At 37.5% G+C, this 24,717-nt stretch overlaps 1 protein-coding gene across 1 annotated transcript; it reads left to right on the top strand.

The window, feature by feature from the left end:
* Positions 1 to 1,064: 1,064 nt before the first annotated feature.
* LOC133872563 (protein RRP6-like 2) lies at positions 1,065 to 22,765 on the top strand. The gene is made up of 14 exons (XM_062310124.1): positions 1,065 to 1,906; positions 4,649 to 4,804; positions 6,122 to 6,280; positions 6,362 to 6,445; positions 9,614 to 9,693; positions 9,815 to 9,865; positions 10,806 to 10,914; positions 17,849 to 17,931; positions 18,351 to 18,396; positions 18,682 to 18,769; positions 18,884 to 19,053; positions 20,016 to 20,381; positions 20,469 to 20,570; positions 21,962 to 22,765. Exons 1-14 carry the CDS (start codon positions 1,190 to 1,192, stop codon positions 22,577 to 22,579), a joined length of 2,829 nt encoding a protein of 942 aa, XP_062166108.1. The 5' UTR covers positions 1,065 to 1,189; the 3' UTR covers positions 22,580 to 22,765.
* The last annotated feature ends 1,952 nt before the right edge of the window (positions 22,766 to 24,717 follow it).

Genomic DNA, 24,717 nt, shown 5'->3' with positions numbered 1-24,717 from the left:
CTAGCTTAAAGTAGGGATCGTTGCACACCTAATTTATCAGCACTTGGCATCATTGTAATAGTTGATTAAAGCTGAAGAGTGTGATTACCACAATAATAAAGGACCACAATTAAAAGGTTGAAAGCGAACCCATCAAATTACAAGTCACAAGAGTGTTTAAGCATTTTGCTAATTATTATTATTATTATTTTTTAAAAAATATTATTATTTCCTTTTTGCTGAAGGCAATCAGAAGTCAGACTCATGAAAAAGTTATGACTGGTTTCATTCTTTTATTATTTGAAGAAAAATGTTCCACGTAGTTTTGGGAGTATGTTTTCTAACGCGGCAGTAAAAATATTATGCGAATGATTTATTAAATACAGTACGGGATAAATTGTTAGGTTTTTGAGGGAACTTAGATTTTAAATTCTGAGAGAATCTAGACATTTTAAATTCTAAAAAAATCTAAACATTTTCAAACGCAAGGTTTATGATTAATTTTGCTTCATTTTTATTAGTCATTAGCGCATATAAATAAGAGAATTACAAAGACATAAATAGGAGATGAACTCTTACCTCTACCCTAATATAAATTCTTAATACAAATAAACTACTTGGAGAAAGAAACCTACTACTAAATAACTTCTGCACCATAATACAACAAATAATTAAAAGGCTCAAACTTAGATAGATAACTATAATTATTTTTATTTAATTAAACTACAATTACTCTAAAATAAACTAATGAAAATTATGTCAACGTTTTCTACATGTTGTAGAATTTTAAGTTATGTCAACGTCTTTTACATGTTGTAGAATTTTACTTTCATAACAGAAAATTATTATTTAATTTTAAATAAATTATTATTGAACTTTCTAATGAGTCATACACTTAAAAATGCATATACATTTCTCTATTTCTGTTATTTGATGATTTGGTTTTATTTATTTATTATTTAAAAAGCAAAAATAGTACCATTTTGTTCACGTACAATCACATTTATTTTACCGTCAGGTGCATTCCCACGCTGGTCACGTGACACAGACCTATAACTATAACAATAATAATCGGAGTTGTGTGTGTAAATTTGTAATTGTCCAACTGAAAAGTGAGACGCACGTTAATTGGAGCTCTCTGTGATCGAAATGCTAAAACCCTAACCCTAAACCCCTCACAAACCATAACCAAAATCAAAAGATTTCTACGATGGCCATGAACCAACACCACGACGATCACCAAGACGCCATGAACGTCGACCAAGGCCAAGCTCAGAAGGTCCAAACCCTGCATGACCTGTCCACAGGCTCGCTAGCTTCGTCGGTGTCCGAGCTCTCCGGTTCCTCCCGCGGCGTGCCCTCCGGCAAGGACTTCCACTTCTTCTACAACTTCGATGAGTTCAAGGCCCCGATCCAAGAAATCTCCAAGAAATCGCAGTCGATGCTTGAGGCGATCGGCTCCTCGACGGCGAGGGTTTGGGGGGACAAGGAAATGACATTCCCTGCCCGCAGCGACATTGATGACGCGTACGACTGGCTGGTGAACGTGAACGACGAGCTGTTGGAGCGGTTCCACGTATCGGCCGACGAGTTCCAGAGGGTTCGGAAGAAGGAAGAAGAGACAGGCCAGGCCGTAACGGACACGGATGACGGATTTCAGGTAGTGTACGGGAAGAAGAAAAAGTGGGCGAGTCATGGCTCGGCGAGCCATGGCTCAGTGGGTGGGGAGGCGAGTGTGGCGATGGGGGTGAAGGTTGCGACCAAGGATAAGAAGACGACGGGGCCGAAGCAGAAGGTGCCGTTTCATATTCCATCGATACGGAAGCCGCAGGACGAGTTGAATATTCTTGTGAATAATTCGAACCAGCCATTTGAGCACGTTTGGTTGCAGAGGAGTGAGGATGGGCTGAGGTTTATTCATCCCCTGGTTAGTGGTTTCTAACTTTGTTTTTATGGAATTTGATCAATAACTATGTTTGGTGTAGTTAGTAAATTATTGTGTTTGGTTATCCTGTAAAGATGTTCTTTTGATTGGGATGGTGGATGAAATGAGTGATTGTATCAGGGTAATTCGGTATATGAGAGGCAATTCATGGTTTTGCTTATGTGATAGGCAATTCATGGTTTTGCTTATGTGATATGCTGTAATGGTTTGTATTGCGCCAAGTTTCCATTCTTTTTTTTTTTTTTTTCCCCGACGAATAACATGGTTTCATTCTTGAAAGCATGGTATTGTTAAGTTGATTGCCAATAAAATTGGATGCTGAAATAAAGTTTCACAAATGTAGGGGTGACTTGCATCTAGGATTACTTTTTACATACCTTCAAATAAATTGGGCAAATTGTTCTTCAATTAGGAGACAGCCTATGATCTTGATCTTTCAAACCTTTGATCTTGGGCTTTTATATCTTAAGTTTGGGAATGAGTAATTAAAAGCCAGAATACTAACTTGAGTATGGTTTTTATTTCTTAAGTTTTGAGTTTTAGTAATTAAAAACTAGAATACTATCTCCATGTTTATAGCACAGATGAGAGAATGTATAGGGGATTCATATATACTATTTTACGGGTTAATGACATTTTCCTTCCGTTAACTACAACTTGTGTGTCATTTATCCCATAAACTTTAACTTAGTGCAATTTGGATCCTATTTTGAAGTTTCTGTCTCAGTCAAAATCAGCCGTTAAGTTAGATGGATAAACATGTGAAATGACTAAATTGCCCTATTATATGAAAAATGAATCTCAAGACTGTAAAAAAAGAAAAAGAAAACTTATCAGCAACATTTTCAAATGCCCCTGATCTTGATTTTCAATATAAAAGATGGGACATTATTGTATCTAAAAAAAAATAAGCATGCTTGTCAAGGTAATTTAGTTATTTCAGATGCTTTTCCGTTCACCTTAGCAGTTGATTTGGACAGAGGGGGTAAACTGGCATTGAATCTTCAAAAAAGGCTCTGAGTTGCACTTTGTTAAAGTTTGTAGAATAAGTGGTATAAGGATGGTAGTTTGTGGGAAGAAAGTGTCATTTACCCCTATTTTTATCAGAAAGCTAGTAGAAGCCAATGAAGTAAGCTTATAGAGCTTTTATATTAAGGGTACCATACCAAGTTTTAGCAGTAAGTATATATAAGGCCTATAATTCATAATATATATATATATATATATATATATATATATATATAGATATATATGGCCTATAACCAAGAAAGTTTCGGTCAAACTTGTATGCAGTGATGGAGGGATTGAATTGCCAATGAGCTTTAGCTAAAATGGTACTTCCTCCCTTTGTAACGAGGTGGAGGGTGAGGTCTTGGGTTCAAGTCCCATCGGGTGTGTGTGTAACTTACCAATAAAAAAGAAAAAGAAAAAGAAAAGTGATGGAGAGATTGAAAGGATATATAAGGCCTATAATGTACTTATCAACTTTTGCATTGTGGTGGTCAGCAAGTTTTTTTTTTTTAAGACAGTTGAATCAAAATACTTCTATGCTGGAAGCTGACTAGATGAGAAGATCTATAAGATGAAATAAGTTGGTAATGTTTGTAAAAAGATGCTGAGATATCTTTTCTATGTATTTAGCTAAATCTGGGGAGAAGCATGCTCCTTGTTTCTATTATTTATGAGCAGCTCTTGTATCAATCTTTGATTTAAGGCATAATAGTGATGTCTGCATAAGCAAACATTACTATTAAAGCGCAAACCAAATAACTGTTTGTGTCATCCTCAATTGATTTGCCTTTTTTGCCTCCCAAATTCTACATTTTCTAGCACGTTGAACTTGTATAAGGTTTTGATATTGGCAACCTGTTACCTATGCTCATTTGTAACTCCTTAAAGAAACCCAATATCATCTTGATTTGAGCTGGTTTACCGTTTTATGTAAATGAATCAACTTGATCTTTTTGGTACCGTGGGGCAGTCATTCATGGATTGAAGGCATGTATAATTGAACCTGGAAAATATTAAAAGGGAATACATAAGAAGTTCTTTTGAGGAAATTAAACAATTCAAAGTAAATACACTGTTGCCAAGAAAGGACCAACATATTGTCAAGGAGGATCAGGAAAGGTTCTCAAATTTGAAATTTTTCTCTTTGCTGACAAAAAATAGCTTTTACACTTGCTAAATGGTATATCCTAATATTAACTCAAATATGCATTCCTGTAGACACCTTCCACGACTTTGGCTAGCCTTTGCTATGAGTAATTGAAGAAGCTCTTACACAAGGATATAATGATGCAAAACTGCATTGAATAATTATTCTTGTCACATTTTTTCTTCCCGTTTTGTTGGGTCATGGGTTTGATAAGCATGGTTAAAGCTATATGTTCTAATTGAGGCATTACTAAGATAGTGTGTTTTAAGGAATGTGCTTCTTTGGCATTATGCATGTTGATTGCATGAGAAGAATAGTTAAGCGATTGAGATCATTATTTCCTATTAACTTCAACTTTTGGCATAAATATTAGAGCAGGTGGCTTGAGTTAAAAAATCTGACTCCAATCTACTCTAAATTCTACATGCTAGGCTCCTCTCATTGAGAAGTCTGGCCCACATAAAATTTTCTAATCTTTTATTTTATTGTTTCCTTGTATAATCTATTGGTTATATTGGCAAAATTAGAAAATTTGTGCTGTTAATATTGTTTTCTCATTCACACAGGAGAAGCTTTCGGTTTTGGATTTTGTTGATAAAGATATTGGGAATGTGGATCCTATAAAACCTCCCTCGCTAGAGTCAACCCCATTCAAGTTTGTGGAGGAAGTGAAAGATTTGAAAGAGATGGCTGCTAAATTGCGTGGTGTAAATGAATTTGCGGTAAATTTTACTACAAGATTTGTGTTATGTCAACAAGTGGTAGCGTTCATGTTTTGATGTGCTTTTAAAAATATTTTGTCTTTTTTGCGAGACTTGAAATAAATCTATTGATTTCAGTGTTGGCTAGAAAGTTTCTCATGTGCAATAACAATCATTCACAAAAGATTAGAACTTGAAGTATGTACTTCTATAATTCTATTTTTTTTGATAAGTTGTACTTCTATAATTCTATTACCAAGGCATAGAGTAAAAAATGAGTCGTTGCCCGAGTCAATCTCACTTTTATGTATGTTGAACTGGTAAGCTCACCGAACCCCATATACACCTATATTTGCAAATTAGGAGTCCTCATAGTTGGCTGTGTGCAACTACTAAAATATCCTTTGACGTAAGTTTTTCTTTTATAACATCATTAGGGTAATAATTTGGTGTGATGTCCCACATCGCCCGAGTATGGGAATGGAGATGTGCTTATATGTGTATTTGCACCCTTTTTGGCACAACGTATTTTAAAGTGTTTATGGCCATGAACCCATCATAATTCCACAGTTAAGCGTGCGTATGCGAGAGTAGTACCAGGATGGATGACCTCCTGGAGAGTCTGGTTCGGGAGAGACAAAAACGGACAATATTGCGTTGTTAGGGGTGGGTTATTACATTTGGATTGCATTGCAGCAATCTTGTTTGTGCAAAGTTGACAAGTGGATTCAGTTAGACTGAAGATTTTATGTAGTATAGAATAGCACTATAAACTTTTGGTGAACTAGATTTTGACATCTTGCACTTGTTGATACCTAAAAATGGTTGACTTTAGTCTTAGTTACAGTGCTTATGTACTTTAGCAATTGGTATCAATTGGCAAACCAGTTATCTAATCTAAAATTTCGAACTAATTTTTATGAGCTTTGAACCTAACTTTGCTCGCTTCATTAGTGCTAATTGCTTGCTCAATTACTTCTCCATTTTTTCCCTCCTAGAACTAGTGTCACTTCAAAAATAATGTGAGGTTGATATTGTACTGAGCAATTCCTAAAGTTGACCTTTTTTATGTTGGTGAGAGAGATTTCTTGTTGAAAGTTCTCCATTAGTTCTGATTGCTGGTATTTTTTTGTCAATATGTTTTTTCTGCATTTGGAACTTTTGTTACATTTTTCTTTTTGCCTATCTTTCTTTCAATTTCTGTGCGTTGCCTGCCCCATGACTTAATAAAAGTTTGCTTAAGATGACACTTCAATGCTTTGATTTTTTCCCTCTTTGTTTTAAATTTATTACAATATGGCATTCTTTACACACATTTTGACTTGTGTGGCTGTCTAGGTTGATTTGGAACATAATCAATATCGATCTTTTCAAGGATTGACTTGCTTGATGCAAATATCTACTAGAACCGAAGATTTTGTTGTTGATACTCTAAAACTTCGAATTCATATTGGTCCATACCTCAGGGAAGTTTTCAAGGACCCTACCAAGAGAAAGGTTGATCTCTTGCATGCCTGGAATTTTTTTTGTTTTGTTTCAGATTTGCTTCATTGTGTGATGATATATGTTATTAATTAGGTTATGCATGGAGCAGATCGAGATATTGTATGGCTTCAACGGGACTTTGGCATTTATGTATGCAATTTGTTTGACACTGGCCAGGTTTGACTGAGTTTTTGGACGCTTGTTCTTCTTTTTCTCCTTAAAAGGAGTTCTCTTCTGTACTTCATGTTTATTAGGGTTGTGCCTCTCTGGGCTTTGATATTGAGATTGAATTATTTATCAAAAAAAAAATTCTGTAGGTAAGTATCTTATATTACCATTTGTAAATTTATCATTACATTGGTTCCAGCAGAAACTGATATTCCCAAGTAGTTTTGCTCTACATGTACAACATTGGTTATAAGATCATACCAAATTTTATGCAATGCACCTGCTTTTTGTGCCACAAGATAAATCTATTAGCAATGAATTAAGTGATGGGTTAATTCAAGGAGCGCTACAACATGGAAGATGGTGCCTATCTGCATTTTTTGGTGTATTTGGAGAGAAAGAAACCTTAGGTGTTTTGAGAACCTAGAGAGCTCCCTAGAGGAAGTGTTAGAGTCGTTTCTTCATACGCTGTATCTCTGGTCGATGGCTTTTTTGTACCCTTTACCTATCAGCTTTGCTGATTTTCTTGTTTCTTTTTCCTTTTCTAGTTAGGTATTTCCTGTTGTATACTTCTAGTGTATTCAGGAGCGCCTTATACTTTCAATAAGGCTAAATTTACTTATAAAAAAAAAAGTGATGGGTTTGGTTATAGTGCATGGTATTTATGGGTTTTGGGTGTTCATTAGAATGAGTATGCAACTTCTTTTGCTTCATTTGGAGAAAACAATTAAATTTTTCGCTTTACTCTTTAGGTAGAAATACTCGAATTCTTTTACTTTCTATTTCATGGAGTTGGAGGGATGGAGTGTCAGTTTCTGCCCTTTGAGGAGGGACATACACGTTTACTTGGGTTCTCTCTTTGTTTCCAAGGCTGTTGGATTTGATATAGTAATAGAACCTATGGCCAAGTCTTATATATATATATATATATATATATATATATATATATATATGAAGAGCCTATGACCGTATGACCAACTGATAATAATGGAGAAGCTTTCCTTGGAATATTCACTTTTTCTCTATAGAGGCTTATGAATCTAGCCACTTTTATGCACTTATTTAGATGCATCTACATAGGGTAAGGCAGCCACAACCATTTTTCCTTGCTTGTTTCTTGACACACAGCAGTGTGAAAATAAAATTACATAATTTGAAAATTGATTGAAATGAGAATTTGGTGTTCTGTATTTAGGCCATCTTATTGATATAACCAACCCCAAATGTATATCTTTCACTTTTCAAGATAAACCAACGTGTCTTATTTGTCTGATTTATAGAGTTTTTTAGGATCTTGATAAATCTTTTTGACCAATGGTCTTGCAATTCCAAAATTTTGATGTTCATGGAGTGTTTAGAGTTGATGTGTGTGCTCCATACAAAGTTCTCCAATGTGGATTTCATTGAGCGGTGTGTGTTGTTTGCTCACTTTAAAATTTAACAAGATGGCCTATGCCACTATTGGTTTATTAATGTATGTGCGTGTGGAGTTCATCTAGGGAAGGTTGGTGTTCTAAAGAGGTAGTCGGGTCCTTTCGAGTGGGAGTGTGGAAATATTTTAGGAGGGGTTACATCATGCAATCCATAAGAGCAATAGTTGCTAGAATTCTTATCGATGTCTTCTTTATTCTATAGTCATAGACAAACCATTACATTTACATTTATAGGCGTCTAATTCCTAACCCTAATGGACTTAGACTCTTTGGACTTTAACTATTAAAGTGCAAACCAAATAACTATTTAAACCTATAAGTAAAACCCAATCCCAATAATAAGTTAAAATAAAACATAAGACCCAACCAGACTTGAACTAAATTATGCAAGGTCCCAAGTAGACTCCATATCATCTTAGCATGTGCCAAATTAAAGTTTGGACTTCAAAGCATCTTTTTCACGCCTTTTGTAAACTCTATAAGAGTGCTGTACTTGTCTTCATCAGTGCGACATTAAAATAATTGATGGATGACAACATACTGGTTTAGCACTCAAAACCTTAAATGTGTGCATTTTTTGTATTTGTGGCTGCAAGTAGAAGACCAATCGCCGTTTGCTTTGGCTCCTATCTTAGATGGACATGGTAAACCCCAAAGTTTTTGTATTGTTTCAAAACTATATTTTAATCTTTCTTCCACGTGGTCAGAAGGTTGGAGAAAGTCTTGATGATGGTATGACTTATTTAAAGGGAAAGATTTAAGATGAGATATTTCTGTTTGGGCCTCTGCTAATGTGTTTGTTGTCTTTGGCCTGTATATGTTTATTATTGTGGTGGAGCAAGGCTGATTACATTTTTTTATTTATTTTTGTTTATTGTTATGCATGTATCTATTGCATCTTGAATACACAAACTCATTCTTTTTGTTGTTCATATGGGGAGAGGAAGTGTCGTTTCAGTTCAATAGCATACAATTCCAATTCTTGTTCTATTATTTTGATGCCCATAAGTTTGATTTGCACCTTTTTTTTTTTGATAGGTAAGGAAAGAAATAGCATTTAAAAAGCGTAAAGGCGCCCTTAAGTATACATGGAGTATATAATAAGGACACCAAAACAAAAGAAAAACAGAAAACAAAGGAAGAACACCCGAAAAAAACCCAAAAGACAGAAGAAAACTCCCAACTTCTTGCCTCTAACCCGGCTAGAACTAACACTCCTAGCATCGAAATTGATCGAGCATTCTAGATTCTTGACCTCTCTTTTCTCTTTTTGCTTAGGAACAGAGACATTGCACTGTCCCTCATCAACTAAAGTCAAAAAATCCATCAATTTTGCAACTTACATTTAAACATACATTCATTTGTTTACCAAAGTTTATGAGAATTTTTTGATGAATGCAAAGTTGAGAGAATTTACATTGTTCCTTCTAAAGAAGATGAGGTAGTTGTTGTCTTTTCATTTAATTGGTAATAGTAGGCTAAACAAAGGGGTAACCTTTCCATATTGGCCAATGGGTCCTGCTTATTAAAAGGGAAGATGTACCACTTGGTTACTAGGTCCAATGGTAGATGAGAAAGTTGCTCTTTCTATAAAGATACTTGGCATGATTCTTTAGTTTGCTTTTCAATCCTCCTTCCCCTTAACCCCAAAATGCCCCCTTCCTCTTTTGTAATGTAGTCATGATTGTTTTATGTTTTTTCTTTTACTTTAAAGCAAATGGGCATTTTTCTTTCTAATCCTCAGGCCTCAAAGGTGTTAAAACTAGAGAGAAATAGCTTGGAGTTTCTTTTGCATCACTTTTGTGGAGTTACCGCTAACAAAGAGTACGTCTTTTTAGTTAATTTTCCTATTCCCTTTATCTGCTGCAGGTTGTGGTTTGACTTCTTCTTCTTCTTCTTCTTCTTCTTCCATAAACTGTAAGGTTGACCAGTCAACTCCTTGCAGATACCAGAATGCAGATTGGAGATTACGCCCTCTTCCTGAGGAGATGCTCAGGTACAGTTGAAAGTAGTTGTCTAATTTTTGGTAATTCTAATTTTGTTTATTCTTTTTTCCCTTACAAATAGATTTAATAATTCATTAACGAATAGGTGAACTAGTACTTCTGGCGCGTTCAGCCTTCCAACATGCATTTAGTTGGAGTCTTTCTTTACTTGCACCCACTAATCATCACTTGGCATATGAGATCACATCCATAGGTAGTTTGAGTAGGGAAATTATGTAAGCAGCAGGTAACTTTACAAGGAGTACATCAATTTATAAATTTCTAACTCTTGAAAATTAGACAATCCTCACTTTAGATTGTCTAAAATCACTTACAGAAAGAGAACATCACCATAGAAGTAATGTGCAATTTCAGTGAAATCTATTTGGGAGGTAGTTTCAATTGATTGCAGCTAAAGTCATTGGAGGATTTCCCAAGGGGTTGGCTCAAGTGGTAAGGGCCTTGGTCTTTGTGGTAGACCCATGAGGTCTAAGGTTTGAATCTCCTTAGGTGCAAACAATTCATTGGGGCCAGTCCACTGGCGAAGCCGGTGTATTACCCGATCTGTGTGGAGGGGGTGTTTTACATGGGTCTGAGATTTACCTGATAGGGGTGGGTATACGAAGTGCCCTTGTTTTGGAGGGGTTACACGTCATTAAAAAGAGTCATTGGAGGATTTGCACCAGATTGTACTTTAAGTATGTAACTATGAAAAAATACTAGATTTGCACCAGAGAGTACTTTAAGTATGTAACTATGAAAGAATACTAATTCCTCTTTGCATCATAAATCAGGTTTTGTTTAGTCAGTTTGAATGTTTTATAAGTGGTTATCAGTTTTAATATATGTTTAAAGTGTTGCATGCACATTATTACTTGTTTACTATTTCTCATTGATGATGGAGGTTGTTTAACTTCCACCATCATCTAATTGAGTTTCTTTTGATTACAGATATGCCAGAGAAGATACACACTATCTATTGCATATATATGATTTAATGAGAATCAAGTTGTTTTCAATGCCCAAGGAGTCTGAAAATTTTGATACTCCTTTAGTTGAGGTATAATCTTCATGCACCCTTAGTATCTTCTAGATGTTTTGTGGAATTATATGAGTTTTTGTCCCTTTATGATGTTTACTTTGTTCATTAATGTTATAAACTGCAGAAGCCCTTTTGTTTTGACCATTTATTTTAGTTTCTAATTATGGTTTCATATTGCATAATGCATGAGTGTAATTTTATCTTTTCTGAAGTGCTGCTCATCATTCCCGTTGTATTTGTGCTTTGTACACTAGGAGTGTATATCAACTGCCTACTGCTTGATTCATTTTGAGTTGGGGGTGCAGAATCATAATTTATAGAGCAAGCCAATCTTTTTAAATCTCTTTTACCTCTCTTTACAAGTTTGGAATTGGAATCCTTTTGGTAGTGGCTTGCATCAATGGCTGTCAACAATGCCATAAGCCCTCACATGATAGCCCCACATAACGATGGAAATTCTTCACTTCCTGAAAAACCCAATCTAAATACTCCGGCTCTGAGCAATCAGTTTCCCAAACACAACAGAGGGACAAGAATTCAAAGGTTTGCAGAACATGGCCTCCTCCTTAGTGTAAAGATCCACATCCAGCCGAGGCAACGACTGGCTATCAGGATGGCCACTCCCTTATGCACTACCCAACTCCAACGAAGTCAAAGTATGCAATGCATTAACACCCCCCCTCCCCAACCCCCTCTTATCAACACTAACTTTGCCCTCCTACATATGCTCAAAAGAGGAAAAGTAAAGAAGAGGGAACATAGTTCAGTAAAGAGATTTGCTTCCCCCCTTTTACAACTATTGCCAACACCAACAAGGCCCGAGCTAGAGTCGAAGACCTTTGCAGGCCCTGAATCATAAGCTACAACACCCACCACCTACTTGCCTAATAATCAAGGCATTCCTCCAGAGTAGGAAACGTCACCGGTTTCACCAACACCAAGGAGACAATATCTAAGAGAAACTATCAATACCTCATCATCGGTGGTATTTGAAGCTAGGGATGGAGGAGCGGATGCGATTATGGCCTTGTTTGTTAAGTTACAGAACAGTACACAGTAATGCGTGTACTGTTCATATACTTTTTTCTTTTTTAACTTTTTTATATTTCCCAATACCAATCAACATCAAAACATTCCCACTTTTTTCACTTTTTATATCACATCAATAATTTTTTATTTCCATTCAAATAAAAAAATTCATTACAATACAAAACTTTTTCACTTTTTTATATTACATAATCACTTTTTACTAATTTCAAAATTAACAACCCACTACTCTGTTCTGTACATGTCTTTCCCAAACAAACCCTATGTTTCTGCAGACAACACTTTAGACAGAGTCACTAGCGAGATACCCCTTTGTGGCTTTGACCCCTAAAACAGTCTGATCCACACGAACGACAAACATTTTGAGGCTAATCAAAGATACTGGCCTACCGCCAGTAGGTTCTAATCTACTCTTAGTGCTTCCCTCCACGAGCAGCGACAATCACGAGATAAACTCGGATCCATCGGCAGAGAAGCGCCGATGAAGGAGCTTTTCGTATCCATGTCTGACGAAAGTTGTTGATCTCTTTCAAGGGGAGCGATAGAGAAGACAACACTGCGCGACCGGCCTGCTGTAGGTCCTCCAGATTGAATAGAACAAGGACCCAGGCCCATCCTTGGATTTGAGCCTGAAGAAGACGACCTAGAGCCCGTTTTCACTTTCCACTTGAGCAATATTTTGGCTTTGGGCTTGGAGGTGGGAAGAAAGAGCGTTAGGTGGTCATATACTTTATTTTGTGCCCGCAAGGGGAAAGACGAGAGATAGGGTTAAGGCTGGTGGATCTGGTAATTGAATATTTGATTGGATCACCGGTATGAAGAAAGCTAAGTATAGGATTTGTCTTTAGGCAGAATAGAGTAGGCCGTTAGGCCATAGGGCAAGCAGTAAGTATGGGAGACTAATTATTGGATAGAAGGGTCCTTGGAAGGAAGGCAGGAAGACGAGCAAGCCGGTATAGATACCTCCAGTTTCAGAGCTAAGCCTACCTTGCCCACCCCCTGCCCTTCTTTTAACAAAAATGAATTCCTTTGCACTGTGCTTTGCTTTAGCATTTGGGCTCTTGACACTCTTTTCCTTAATGCCTGTTGACTCTAGCACTGTGCTCTTTGCTTTTAGCCTCGCTAGCTATGAAACTTTGACATCAACTGCAACATAAGAATTTTCACACCCACCGATCAGCGCAATGTGATGTGTCTATTTATCTTTCTCTTGACTCGAAATGGGAGCAGGTTTGAAAAAGGATCCTAGAGTATCTAGGGTTGGGCCAGGAGGGTCTCTTAACGCCTTCTTTTTTCTTCTCATCGGAGTTATTTCACAAAGACTTGCCATATGGCGATTGCTGGGGCTGCAGACATCATCTTAGATTTTGTAGTCCCACCAAATGTTACCAACGTTGATGGCAACTTTCACATATATTGGCACGAGGGCTATAGTTTAGGCAGCCCCACTGACAACTTTAAAGGTTTTGCCGCCCAAAGCTCTTTACCGACACCCGCATTGCTCAACATACACCTTGTACGTTCCACCAAAGTTCTATTCATGCGCTCCGCCACCCCATTTTGTTGAGGGCTCCGAACAATGGTATAATGCATGACTAAGAGCCAACACTGCTAAGGGCATTCCATCCAGCGTGAGCATCTGGATAATCTGGAATGTGACATGGCATACCCGAAAGCCCTAAGAAACGCATGGGAAAGAGAGTCAGATTAACCCCGAAAAAAGTGATCCAAAAATGGATTTGACCTTTAGTTTCAGGGTATGTCTGACCAAAGATTTTACCCACCCAATAGTGAAATCCTGCAAATAAAGCAAAAACGGCTCCCATAGAGAGTACATAATAGAAATGTGCAACCGCATAATAAGTATCATGTACAGCAATGTCTAGCCCAGAATTTGCCGGGAATATTCCAGTGAGTCCTCCTATGGTGAACAAAAAGATGGACCCTCCAGCCAATAACATGGGTGTTTTGTATTGTATCGAACCCCCCCCCCCCCCCCCCCCCCCCCCCCCCCAACAACATGGTAGCGATCCAACTAAAGATTTTTATTCCGATGGGGACAACTATGATCATGGTAGTTGCGGTGAAGTAGGCACGGGTATTGACGTCTAAGCCCATAGTAAACATATGATGAGCCCAAACAAGAAATCTAAGAACACCTATACTGATCATGGCATAAACCATGCCTAGAGTTTGGCTAGAATACCACTAGAGCCCAACAAACCCTTACCTTTAGAGACTTTTTTAGAATGGGCCAAGCGTATCGAACCGGAACTGCTCGCAACAATGGGCGACTTAGAAAGGATATTGCCTTCTATGTTGGGCTTCAACTTGACTTACACAACCCTTTTAGCGCTTGGCCTACTTCCAAAACCAATTGGGCTCTGGCCTAAATCGATTTGCTCATACATGGAGACCATCCATTTTTATGCGAACCAACTTCTCTCTTATGGTGCACAAATCAAGAATTGCATCCAAATCTCTCCTGTCATTCCTCAAGCAGACTCCACTAGCGGATCAGGGATCCTCTGAACACCCTGGCGAAAACCCAGACACAACCTTTCCAGTCTCAGTATGTCTCTTCGGAGTTGTCAGAAATGAATTTCCAAATTTAACCCTAGAAGATAAGGAAAATACTGGAGACTTCGTTGTTCTAGCCAGCACTTCCGCATACGACTTGTTGGTGACCACCTAAATCAGAGTTTTCAACGACACCCACACACTTCCGCCCAAACCATGCGAAAAACGGCCAACTCTTCTAACCCCAGTTGTCTGAGATCTACTCCCACCATTGGATAACAAATTGAATAATTGTAGAATCAAGCACAACTCGAGGGCGAAAGATCTCTACCCTTTTCCATCTCTACCTTTTGATACTGCGATAAATCCCCTTCGTCCATCCCCATACTCCTCCACAGCCAAGAAACACCCATGCTAATTAGATTAATGCTTGTTGTGGAAGGCTATGTTCCCAACTCTGGAGGATTTCAAAAAATCCTTCGTCCCTCCTTTTGAACCAAAGCCTCCATGGTAGCTAACAACCAAGAGATACTTTACCCAAGCAGATAGATCAAATGTTGCCCCTACTCCTTTAAAGAATCCGTAACACTAAGACCCTCGCCCCACTGCAAACTCAAAAGATTTGGATTCAATTAAACACCCCCTTGAATTCCCCATAGGAACGTTACCCCTATCCTGATTATACTTTTCAATGTTGAGAAGCATATAATTTATGGATTTTAGAACTTCAATTTTTTACTTGAAGAATAAAATATACATGAGTCATAAGCAATGTGATTCATAATTTGTTAATTACTTATTGCGTGGCTCTTTTAATTGCTTGTTCTGGGGATCTTGTTTTGTTAGACTAAGATTTTTCAGGCTCACTGATCTTAAAAATACGATCCTTTCCTTGTGGCATACAAAGCCTAGCGTTCAAAGGGGAAAAAGTGGTGGATGGTGATACTTCGGGTGTTGTGCTGTCCCTTAGAGAGCCTTTTTCAATTTTGTTTTTTCTCTGATATTATATTTCATCTCTTGAATCTCCTTTTCTCAAGAGATGTAGGTTTTCAAGGATTAGTTGGGTGCTCAAAGAGCCTCAGACACTGTCAGGAAAAGTAGAAGTCTATACTAACGGTTGCTCTTTTGATGCTTCATATATTGTCAATAGAATATCATTTTTTGGGCTAATGGAGTTATAATTTGTTATCGTGTAGATCCTAGTGGGTTTTCTTGGGTTTTTTTACGTGGGCTAGCTGGGTTGTTCCTGTGTACTTAGGGGCGCCTTACGCTTTTTTTAATGAAATCTTTTTTTTAAAAAAAAATATTGTTATTGTGCTTCATAGTTGTTTGAAAATGGAGGTATTACTACTTTGGAGTGTCAATAGTTGAAAATGGCTAATTTGTTGGTTTTCTAAGGACAGGTTTGGTATGCAGATTAGACCCTCTAATTGTGTAGTTTTTTTTTTAATAAGTACTTAGCTCCATGGAGAGGGGAAATGGAAGATTCGAATTAGTGACTTCTGCTTCACAGTGCGTGGTCTCCAGCCGATTGGGCTACCCCTCTAATTGTATGGCTGTTAAAAAGTTTAAACCATTATGTTATTTGGTTGCAATTTTAATTACGAGGAACATCTATTTATTATAATAACTGTTCCTAATCCCCCCAACACAACCGCGCACGCACACACAAACACAGAGGCACACGCATGAACGGCTAGTAGTTGTTATCTTTGAAGTCCCCTCATCCTTCGGTGATATCTTCATCTGCTCCAACACTTTCCTTGGCAATGTCTCTATAATCCGGAACAGAATGCCTTCAACCTTGTTGACTGCATACATACCCTTCTTCATCCTCATGACCAACCCCTCCACGGTTTGACAATGAAGATGTTTAGTTTAATTATCGGAAAGAAGGTTGTGGTTCTGGCTTTGGTGTTTGGCTCAATGTCATGAGAGAATCATCCTTTACTGGGACCGGCATGTTTCTTGCGAGATTGAATTTTGGCTGATTGAGGTCCGCATTCTGATAAAAAAATTTGCTTCACCCCCTTCTTCCTCTCTCTTTAATTGAAGACGGGAGATTAGGAGGGGAATAATTGGGTTTGGCCATACAACTAATGAAAAATCTGTTAAAGGTTTAGTGTGATGTCGTCTGGCTATGGCAAAGCGAGTTACAGTTGTGGCCTGTGGGATTGTGAGGATTCACCTACCTTTTTCTTAATCTGTATATTTTCAGTAAACAAAACTAGAAATATATGATTAGATGATAATATATCCTTTGAGATGATTCTTATTGGTCAATTTACACAGAAGGGGATGCCAGTTGAAGCCTTCAAAAGTTATAACACATTAGTATAGATAAATTTTTGATTAGGGTTTATTAGGAAATTTGAGGTAACATAGGAGACATCTTTATTTTCCCCCCCGGAGGAATCCTTAGAATTACCACTTAGCTTTCAAGTAGTTAAAATATTATTTTCTTCCAGCTTGTCATGTTTTACCAAAAACAGTAAAAAAAAATATTATGGGTTCTATTTCACTGTTCCAACTAAATACATGAATAGGAGCACTTATTATATTACAACAGCTTCTAATTACTAGTAAATGATTACTATTCCTAGTCCAATTTTCATTTAGTGTATCAGATGAACCCTAAATGTCTCACTTGCTTAAGTTTAGTAATACATGAATAGAAACATTACATTTTTTTTTCCCATCTGGAATAAAGTCCGAACTAAATTATGAATTCTATTTTATAATATATGGAATTTAATTAATCAAGATCTTAGTTGTTTCCTAACATGCATTGACTAACATAAAATTGTATGACAATTATGGACAATTATCCAAATCAATTATGAACTTTACCTTTAAGAAGATTCTGACAAGCAAGGAATGGAAGTCTGGCTGTTTTAGGTCCTTAGCGGGATCTTTGGAGAAAGTTGGGTTTGTTGGGAGGCATTTGGTTGCATGGGTTGTGGCTTTGGGTGTGAGTGTGGTGTGGGTGTGTGTATGTGCATGCAACTTGCTGCCTGACTGCCTTCCCCTCCCTTGCGTTTGGGGATTTTTAGGAACTTTGTGGACCAGTCTTTCACTTGCAATTGTAGCTGCTAACATTGTGACGGTTGCTTATGCTTTGGGCTACAGCGAGAATATAAGTTTTAATGTGAAATAGTTCAAATTCCTTGCACATTTGAACTCGTATGAACGCATATTCCAATTCTATTAGTTGCTAATCACACAATTTTGAGGGCAATTTTTCTTTCCTTGCAAGTAAGATATGTAAATGTGATTTGATCAATGGAGGTTGAGGAAAGTGGCGTTATCATTGTCTTTTGGGTGGTTTATGCTTGTCAACAACTATAACTCTACTATGTTTACTTAAGTGTCTTATTGCTGACAGGTCTACAAGCGCAGTTATGATGTATGCATGCAACTGTACGAAAAAGAGCTTTTGACTGACAATTCGTATCTATATATATATGGGTCAGTTTCTTACTCAGTTTAAAATTCCACTTAACTACATGAACTTTCTATTAATGCATAGCGATTTAGGTGGAATTTTCTTAGGAGTTCTTTGCAGATGGGCATCAGTCCACTCTTTGTTTGGCTCTTTGACATCTTTCTTTTAGTACCTTTAGATTTTGAAGTGTAATTTATGTTTTCATGTGGTAATCTCATTTGTATACTTCCTGCCTACTTGGGGTATGACCCTTTTTTTCGAACCCGCATCTATTACTTATAAAATAAAAGCCTAGTAATCATGCTTGTTTCTTTGCTTTTCCCCCCCTCTTTCCTCCCGCTTCCAAAAAAGCCCTGTTTCGCAATACTTTTTCTTTTGGCAGGGTCTAGTTCTCTCTTAACAATAAGTTGTCAGTAAACATCTATTTTCTCTTTCAATTCAGGTTGCAGGCTGCTGCTCTTGATGCTCAGCAGCTTGCTGTTGTTGCGGTAAGTCGCTTCTTATTTTCCCGTACCTTCTCTTTTATTATTGAGATTGATAGTGTATCAAGGGGATTTATTACATAAGATCTTTTATCTGCGTATACAATAATATGATTGTTAGACGTGGGAGAATCATCATATAAGGCTGTCACAAATGGATAGATGGTATATATTATAGATTGACTATTTTCATTCATAGTGATCAACTGATAATCTGCAGTTGCTTTCTATAATGTAATGAGCTTTAGTTATCTGGTTTCTCTCTTACGTTCATACTCAAATGGGTTGCAGGGGCTTTGTGAGTGGCGAGATGTTGTTGCTCGTGCAGAGGATGAGAGTACTGGTTACGTATTGCCAAACAAAGTTGTTCTTGAAATTGGTATTGGGAAACCGGAGCAAATATTTATCAGCTTGATTAATTAAATTTTATTTTCAAATAGTGTCCATATGTTGTACACTTGTTTGAATATTTTTATTTTTCTGTTGTGAAAAGCCAAGCACAAGCCTGACTCTACTAGCAAGCTACGTCGACTGGTAAAGTCAAAGCACCCTTACATTGAGCGCAATCTTGCTTCCGTTGTTAGCGTGATTAGGCATTCTCTGCAAAATGCTGCTGATTTTGAAGCTGTTGCTGAACATCTGAAGCTGGGCCACACAGAAATGGTAAGGCCCATACGGGGTTTGATGGAGTGAAAATTGAAATTGCTGCATAAATTGTGAACGATTATTTGATCGTATCTTAAAGTAGTCTTAAGATGAGTCATTATCTACAAAGGTGAAGTACATGCATAGAATTTACAAGTTGGTCTTCCAACTTGTTAGGTAAAGCATTCAGACATAAAAAGTGAAGACTCCAAAATTTAATCTTTTGGAACAGGCTTCGCAACATTAAAGCATTAGTATACAGCTACAGTTGATGATGTCATCATGTCTTGTCTGTTGTTATCTACCAAAATAAATTCAAGTCAATTAATTATGAGTAGGAATTCGTTGGGAGCTTGTGGAATCTGAATCCATAGAATGTGGCCACGAGTTCTACAAATGTGATAGTCAGAATAGAAATCAAAATATGTTGGTTGTTATCAATTGTTCTGTAGTTTCGCTAATGGGAAGGCTCAGATAGCTTTAATGCTGCTAAGTATAATGCACTTGGTTAGAATGTCTGACCTTCTTAGGTTGAGAAAACTTGTGCATACAAAAATATTCTATTGTCATGCTCAAACAATCAATTGAAAAACTAGTGTGTCCAGGAGGCTATGCATTGAGTTGGAGCAAGTGGAGAGCATATGTATTCTTTAGAGAGTTTGACTTGGTTGACCATTTGCCAGAACTTTGACTGTCCTATTTATGAAGGGAAACTATGATGAGACGCTGTTCCTTCAATTTGATATGTTGTCTCCTGTCTTTTACATGTACTGGTGAAATTACGTGACAATTTAGGGTATTCACTTGGTCAAGGATTCTTATACAAGTGATAATAAAGTGAAAATGGGTAAGGCCCATTAAAATTGATGGGGCTGTCCCAATATAGTGGAGAAATTGGCTTTCAGATTTTTGAACTTTACTTTCACTGCACAATGTTAACCGCTATTCTTCTAAATAGCAGTAATTTTTTCATTATTCAGGCAGCGGAAGAAAATATTGTGGTTGCTGATGGATTTGAAGTCTTCTTACCTGATACTCCTACAGAAGTTGAAGCTGCAAATGCTAGAAGAGAAAGCATTGATTGTAGCAATACAATAAATGGTCATATTTCTGTGCTTTTGCCTGCTTCTTCTGAGCTGAAAGCAGAGTCTTCGGAGCTTGGATGCAGTGCCTTAAAACTGGGCAGGGGTGCACACGGAGGCTCTTATGAGGAGCATTCAGATAAAAGTGAGGAAGTAAATATAAATTCCGATAGTTGTATTTCAGATCGCCCTAGTGGAGGCCTCACTACTTCTGGGCAGAGTAGAGACGCAAATGATGATACCTTGGTGTTGCATTCAGCGAAGGTTGTAAATTATTATTCTTTTTTATATTTATAATGCTTATTCTTATTGGCAGTGGTTTAGCCTAGAACTGATTGCCTTCATTTATAGGTTACTGGAGCTACTGTTCAGATGCTAAAGAAGCCTAGCCGTGCTTTTGGGGCGCTACTGGGAAGTTCAGCCCCAAAGAGGAAGTTTAATACTGATAAAAGGGTGAGTTTTATATACTCATCTACGTAATGCCGCATATAGTCGTCTTTTTTTTTGGATGAATCAAAGCTTTTATAACCAAACACAAAACAATTACACCTCCAGAAAAAGGAGAAGTCCCACAAAACACCTTACATCAAAACAGCCAAAAAAACAAGCACCAACTGAGTCAAACTACAGCAAGGCTACAACATCCATAAAGCCGAAAGCTGCCTATCAAGAGGAGATCTCTTGAATTTTCGGGTCAATACCTTAGTCCTAACATCCCATTTGATCCGAGCAACCAAGGCTTCCTCTGTCAAGGGGGAATTTCCAAAACAAAGCTCATTTCGCAACCTCCAAATGTGGTAAACAGCTGCAGCCAAACCAAGCTTACAAAGAGTGGTGTGCAGCCTTTTACCCTTAAGACTACAAGCCCACAACACAATATCATCCCAGCTAACAATAGGACTAGGACTTAAGCAATTCGCCATAAGGTTTCGCCAAATACGACGGCTGAAACCACATTGGAAAAAAAGATGATCAATCGATTCTTGCACATGAAAACAGAACCTACATTAGGTATGCCCCATAAATCCCCAGCCACACATTTTCTCCTTAGTCGCAATGGCCTGTCTAAAAACCAGCCACAATACGAAAGCATGCCGGGGAATAGCCATGGGATGCCATACAACCTTCCACCAAGGGACCACAGGAAAGGGTCTAAGAAAATGCCAAGTTTCTCCACAAGAGTAAACACCACTCTTGGACTTCCAAACAGCAACATCCGCTTCTCCAATTTTAACATCCGGAAGTCTAACCTGAATAGCCACTAGATCATCTGATCTAGCAGGGGGCCAATTCCAGGAACCTTCATGTAGAACAGTGGAGACACACATATAGTCGATCTTCTGGTTTGCCAACCTTTTTATTCTGCGAATTTCAATATCTAGGGTAGTTAATAATACTTGAACCTGGTTTGCTATCTTTACTATCTCTCTCGTTGGGATTTTTTTTCATGTGTGGTTTGTTTTCTTTTTTCTTTTCTCCTGAGTTTGACTCATCCATATATATAATTATTTAATATGTTTGATGATGTCTCGTGTGACATTGAAATTTGTGCTTATTTGGTATTTCTATCATTGGCTCCTTTCTTTTTAATTATTTTAACATCTGTAAGTTGAATTCATGTGTGCTTTCATGATTTTCTTGATTTTTTTTTTTCTTTTTCTAGTTAGTTGTTTTTCTTGTATAATTCATGTTTGGGATTTTTAATGAATTTTCGATTACTTATGAAAGAATAAAAAGTTGAATTCATATGTTGTGGTCGCGGTGTGCTTCTTTGAATAAGTCGCAATGCTACCTACCTGGATTTTGTATTGTTTTTTATTTGAATTAAAATTATCTTCTACCAGGAAGAGATGAAGAAGTTGGAGCAAATCAGATCTTCAGTGAACTTTCCCTTCCACTCATTTCGGGGCATGAGTGAGCAGTCGAAACCGGCTGTGGAAATTTGTGATCCTCAAGGATCTGTTGCCATGCCAGCCGCCAGCCCTCAAAGAGATGAAATTATATTGTTGGAGGATAATTCAGAGGCAGAGGAGTCAATAGGTGGAAACTCGGAAGGTACCAATGAGCAGAAGAACAATTTTGGGATGTCTGGTTTGGAGTTGGATAACAGAGATGAGCCTATGTCTCTCTCAGAATTGTCTTCGAGCTTTGAAAAATGCTTTGAATCAATTAATCAAAATGGAAAGGCCAGACAAGTTGGGAAATCTCAAGAATCTGGCTTCTTGCAGCTGAAGCCATTTGATTATGAAGCAGCAAGGAAAGAGGTCAGATTTGGAGAAGATGGCTCAGAACGGTCGGCATCAGGAAGTAACAAAGGTTTAAAGGTTGATTCTGGGAAGAAGAAAAAAGGTTCAGTTATTGGTGGAGTCCAAAGAGATGATGGGACAACAGAACTTCTTCCTCAGGGCAGACGACGTCAAGCTTTTCCGACAACTGGGAACCGTAGTGCGACGTTTCGCTGAGTTACATTAGTCTAAGTCTTGTGTAGCAGAAATGAAAACAATGTTACCTTTGTCTTTCCAAAGGAAACCTCAAGTGAATCAAATGATCTGGATATGGTAGCCTGCACGAGTAACGAAGCAGCACCAAGCATCATTTGATTAGCATGACCAAGAAATTATTTATTTATTTATTTATTATCTTTTTAATTCTCTTTCTTTTGCGAGATAAAAGATGCCGGAACTTGCTCAATGCTTGCCTATTGAGTCACGTTACATCCAATTATTCTCGTTGCATGTGGGACAGAATCCAGCATGAACATCAACTGACTTGGGATTTTCATGAAAGAGGTGTGTAAAAAATTTCACTACTGAATATGTGGGACATCCCACGTGGGTCTCACAGATTCGATTGTGAATTTACATGCCTTTTGTACGGACTTGGATAAAAAATAAGTAGGAGAATTCAAACAAACATTTTCCTTTCTATTTCTTTCTTTTAAAATGGATAGTCTTGGAGGTGGCTGCCTCGCTCATCATAACTGTGTTGAATCAATCAACAAATGTTTTATTTATTTATTTATTTATTTCGGTTGATCTTTATCAGTCAATATTTTCCATTTTTCCTACATAAAAATATGAAGGTATTATCATTCACCAAATACATATTACTAGGGAAAGATCAACGAATGGTCATGGGAGATTATTATTTGTTTTTTTTTCTTTGAAAAAAAGAAATTATATCTATTCCCCTATATAATAAACATCCAGTCTCCGTCCCTGAATGGAATGGAAGTATTAAAAAAAAAAAAAAAATGATTAAATGTGAAGGCTTTGCTTCCAAGGTAGAAGTGATGCTTGTGAAATTGGTTGTTGTACTAGACTCCTAGTAGTGGTGTGGACTGGAGAATTCTGCAGTGGTGTTGGGTCAATGGGTTCGTTGTTATTGTTGTGGTAGTTGTTTGAAACAAATACATTCGTTGGGATTTAGCAGCTTAATCGGATGATTGCAGAAATGTAGCAGTTTTTCTTTTTTTCTTTTTTTAAAAAGGTATGATTAAACTAAAAAATAAAACCAAACAGGGCGGATCAAAACGACGTAACTGCAACGTGCCAACAACTGATACATTAGTCGCAATTTATGAAGGGCAGAATTTTGTGATTCGCACATGATATGATGCTCCTACTCATACAAAGCTACTCCGCAAGATTGTAGATGACAGATCCATCTTCGTTCCCCTTTTTTGATGCAGTTTTCTGTCTGGGGTAGATGACAGATCCATCTTCAAGGATTGGATCAAAAAATTCACATGCAAAAGCCTAGAATCAGAGCGCGCCAGGGATGATTCGGCCGGGATAACTCCGATGCTTAAGTTAGATTCCTCCTTTGAAAGAAAACCTTAAAAAATCGTTAGTATTTTATAATGTATGAGCTTAGAATAATTTTTCTGCCCCATTTACCTGGGCCTCTTTCCCTTTTGTAGGGAAAGTTTCTCGTGTATCTTTCTCTTTCCCATGATATCAAGCGGTTGATGATTTGGTGAAGTCTTTCTTTCAATCTCCTAGATCATGATATCTCACAGGCCACTGAAATCGTGGTCAGTTAGGATGTGGATCTTAGAGATCGTTGACCGATGGATTTATTCTGTGGGCCGCATTGTATCATATGGGCTTTTCTTTAGTTATTGGACTGGCCCAATGCCTAACAGTTACTTCCCAATTTCCTTATCTGAATTATTGGTGAGGGTATTGGGAATTTATTGAGTACTGGATATAACTTGGTATTTAGGTCGTTTGGTATCTATTACTATTCAAATTTGTAGTTTGAAGTGTGGCGATACCTGTTGGTCGTACAGTGAATCGGGACTTTACTTGTAGATCATCTTTGTACATGTGGCTTCTTGTTTTCTTGTTGGATTTTGAAATTTTAACTGTGCTCTCTCGACACACTTAATATTTAGGGTTAATTACACTTCTGGTCCATGAGTTTTGAAAACTTTATTTTTTAGTACCTAAGTTTCAATTTGCATTACAGATGGTACCTCCCTGTTTGAGAAAATACCAAATTAATACTTCAGCCAAGTTTTCTATCCAAAAACTAACGGCTCGCCAAGTGTCAACCCCTGAGGATTGACACGTGTTTTAGTATAAAAAAAATAAAA

The sequence above is a fragment of the Alnus glutinosa genome, chromosome 7 (assembly GCF_958979055.1).
Source record: "Alnus glutinosa chromosome 7, dhAlnGlut1.1, whole genome shotgun sequence".
Classification (NCBI taxonomy): Eukaryota; Viridiplantae; Streptophyta; class Magnoliopsida; order Fagales; family Betulaceae; genus Alnus; species Alnus glutinosa.
The sequence above is the reverse complement of the archived record's forward strand: the minus strand, read 5'-3'. Positions and strand labels throughout refer to the sequence as shown.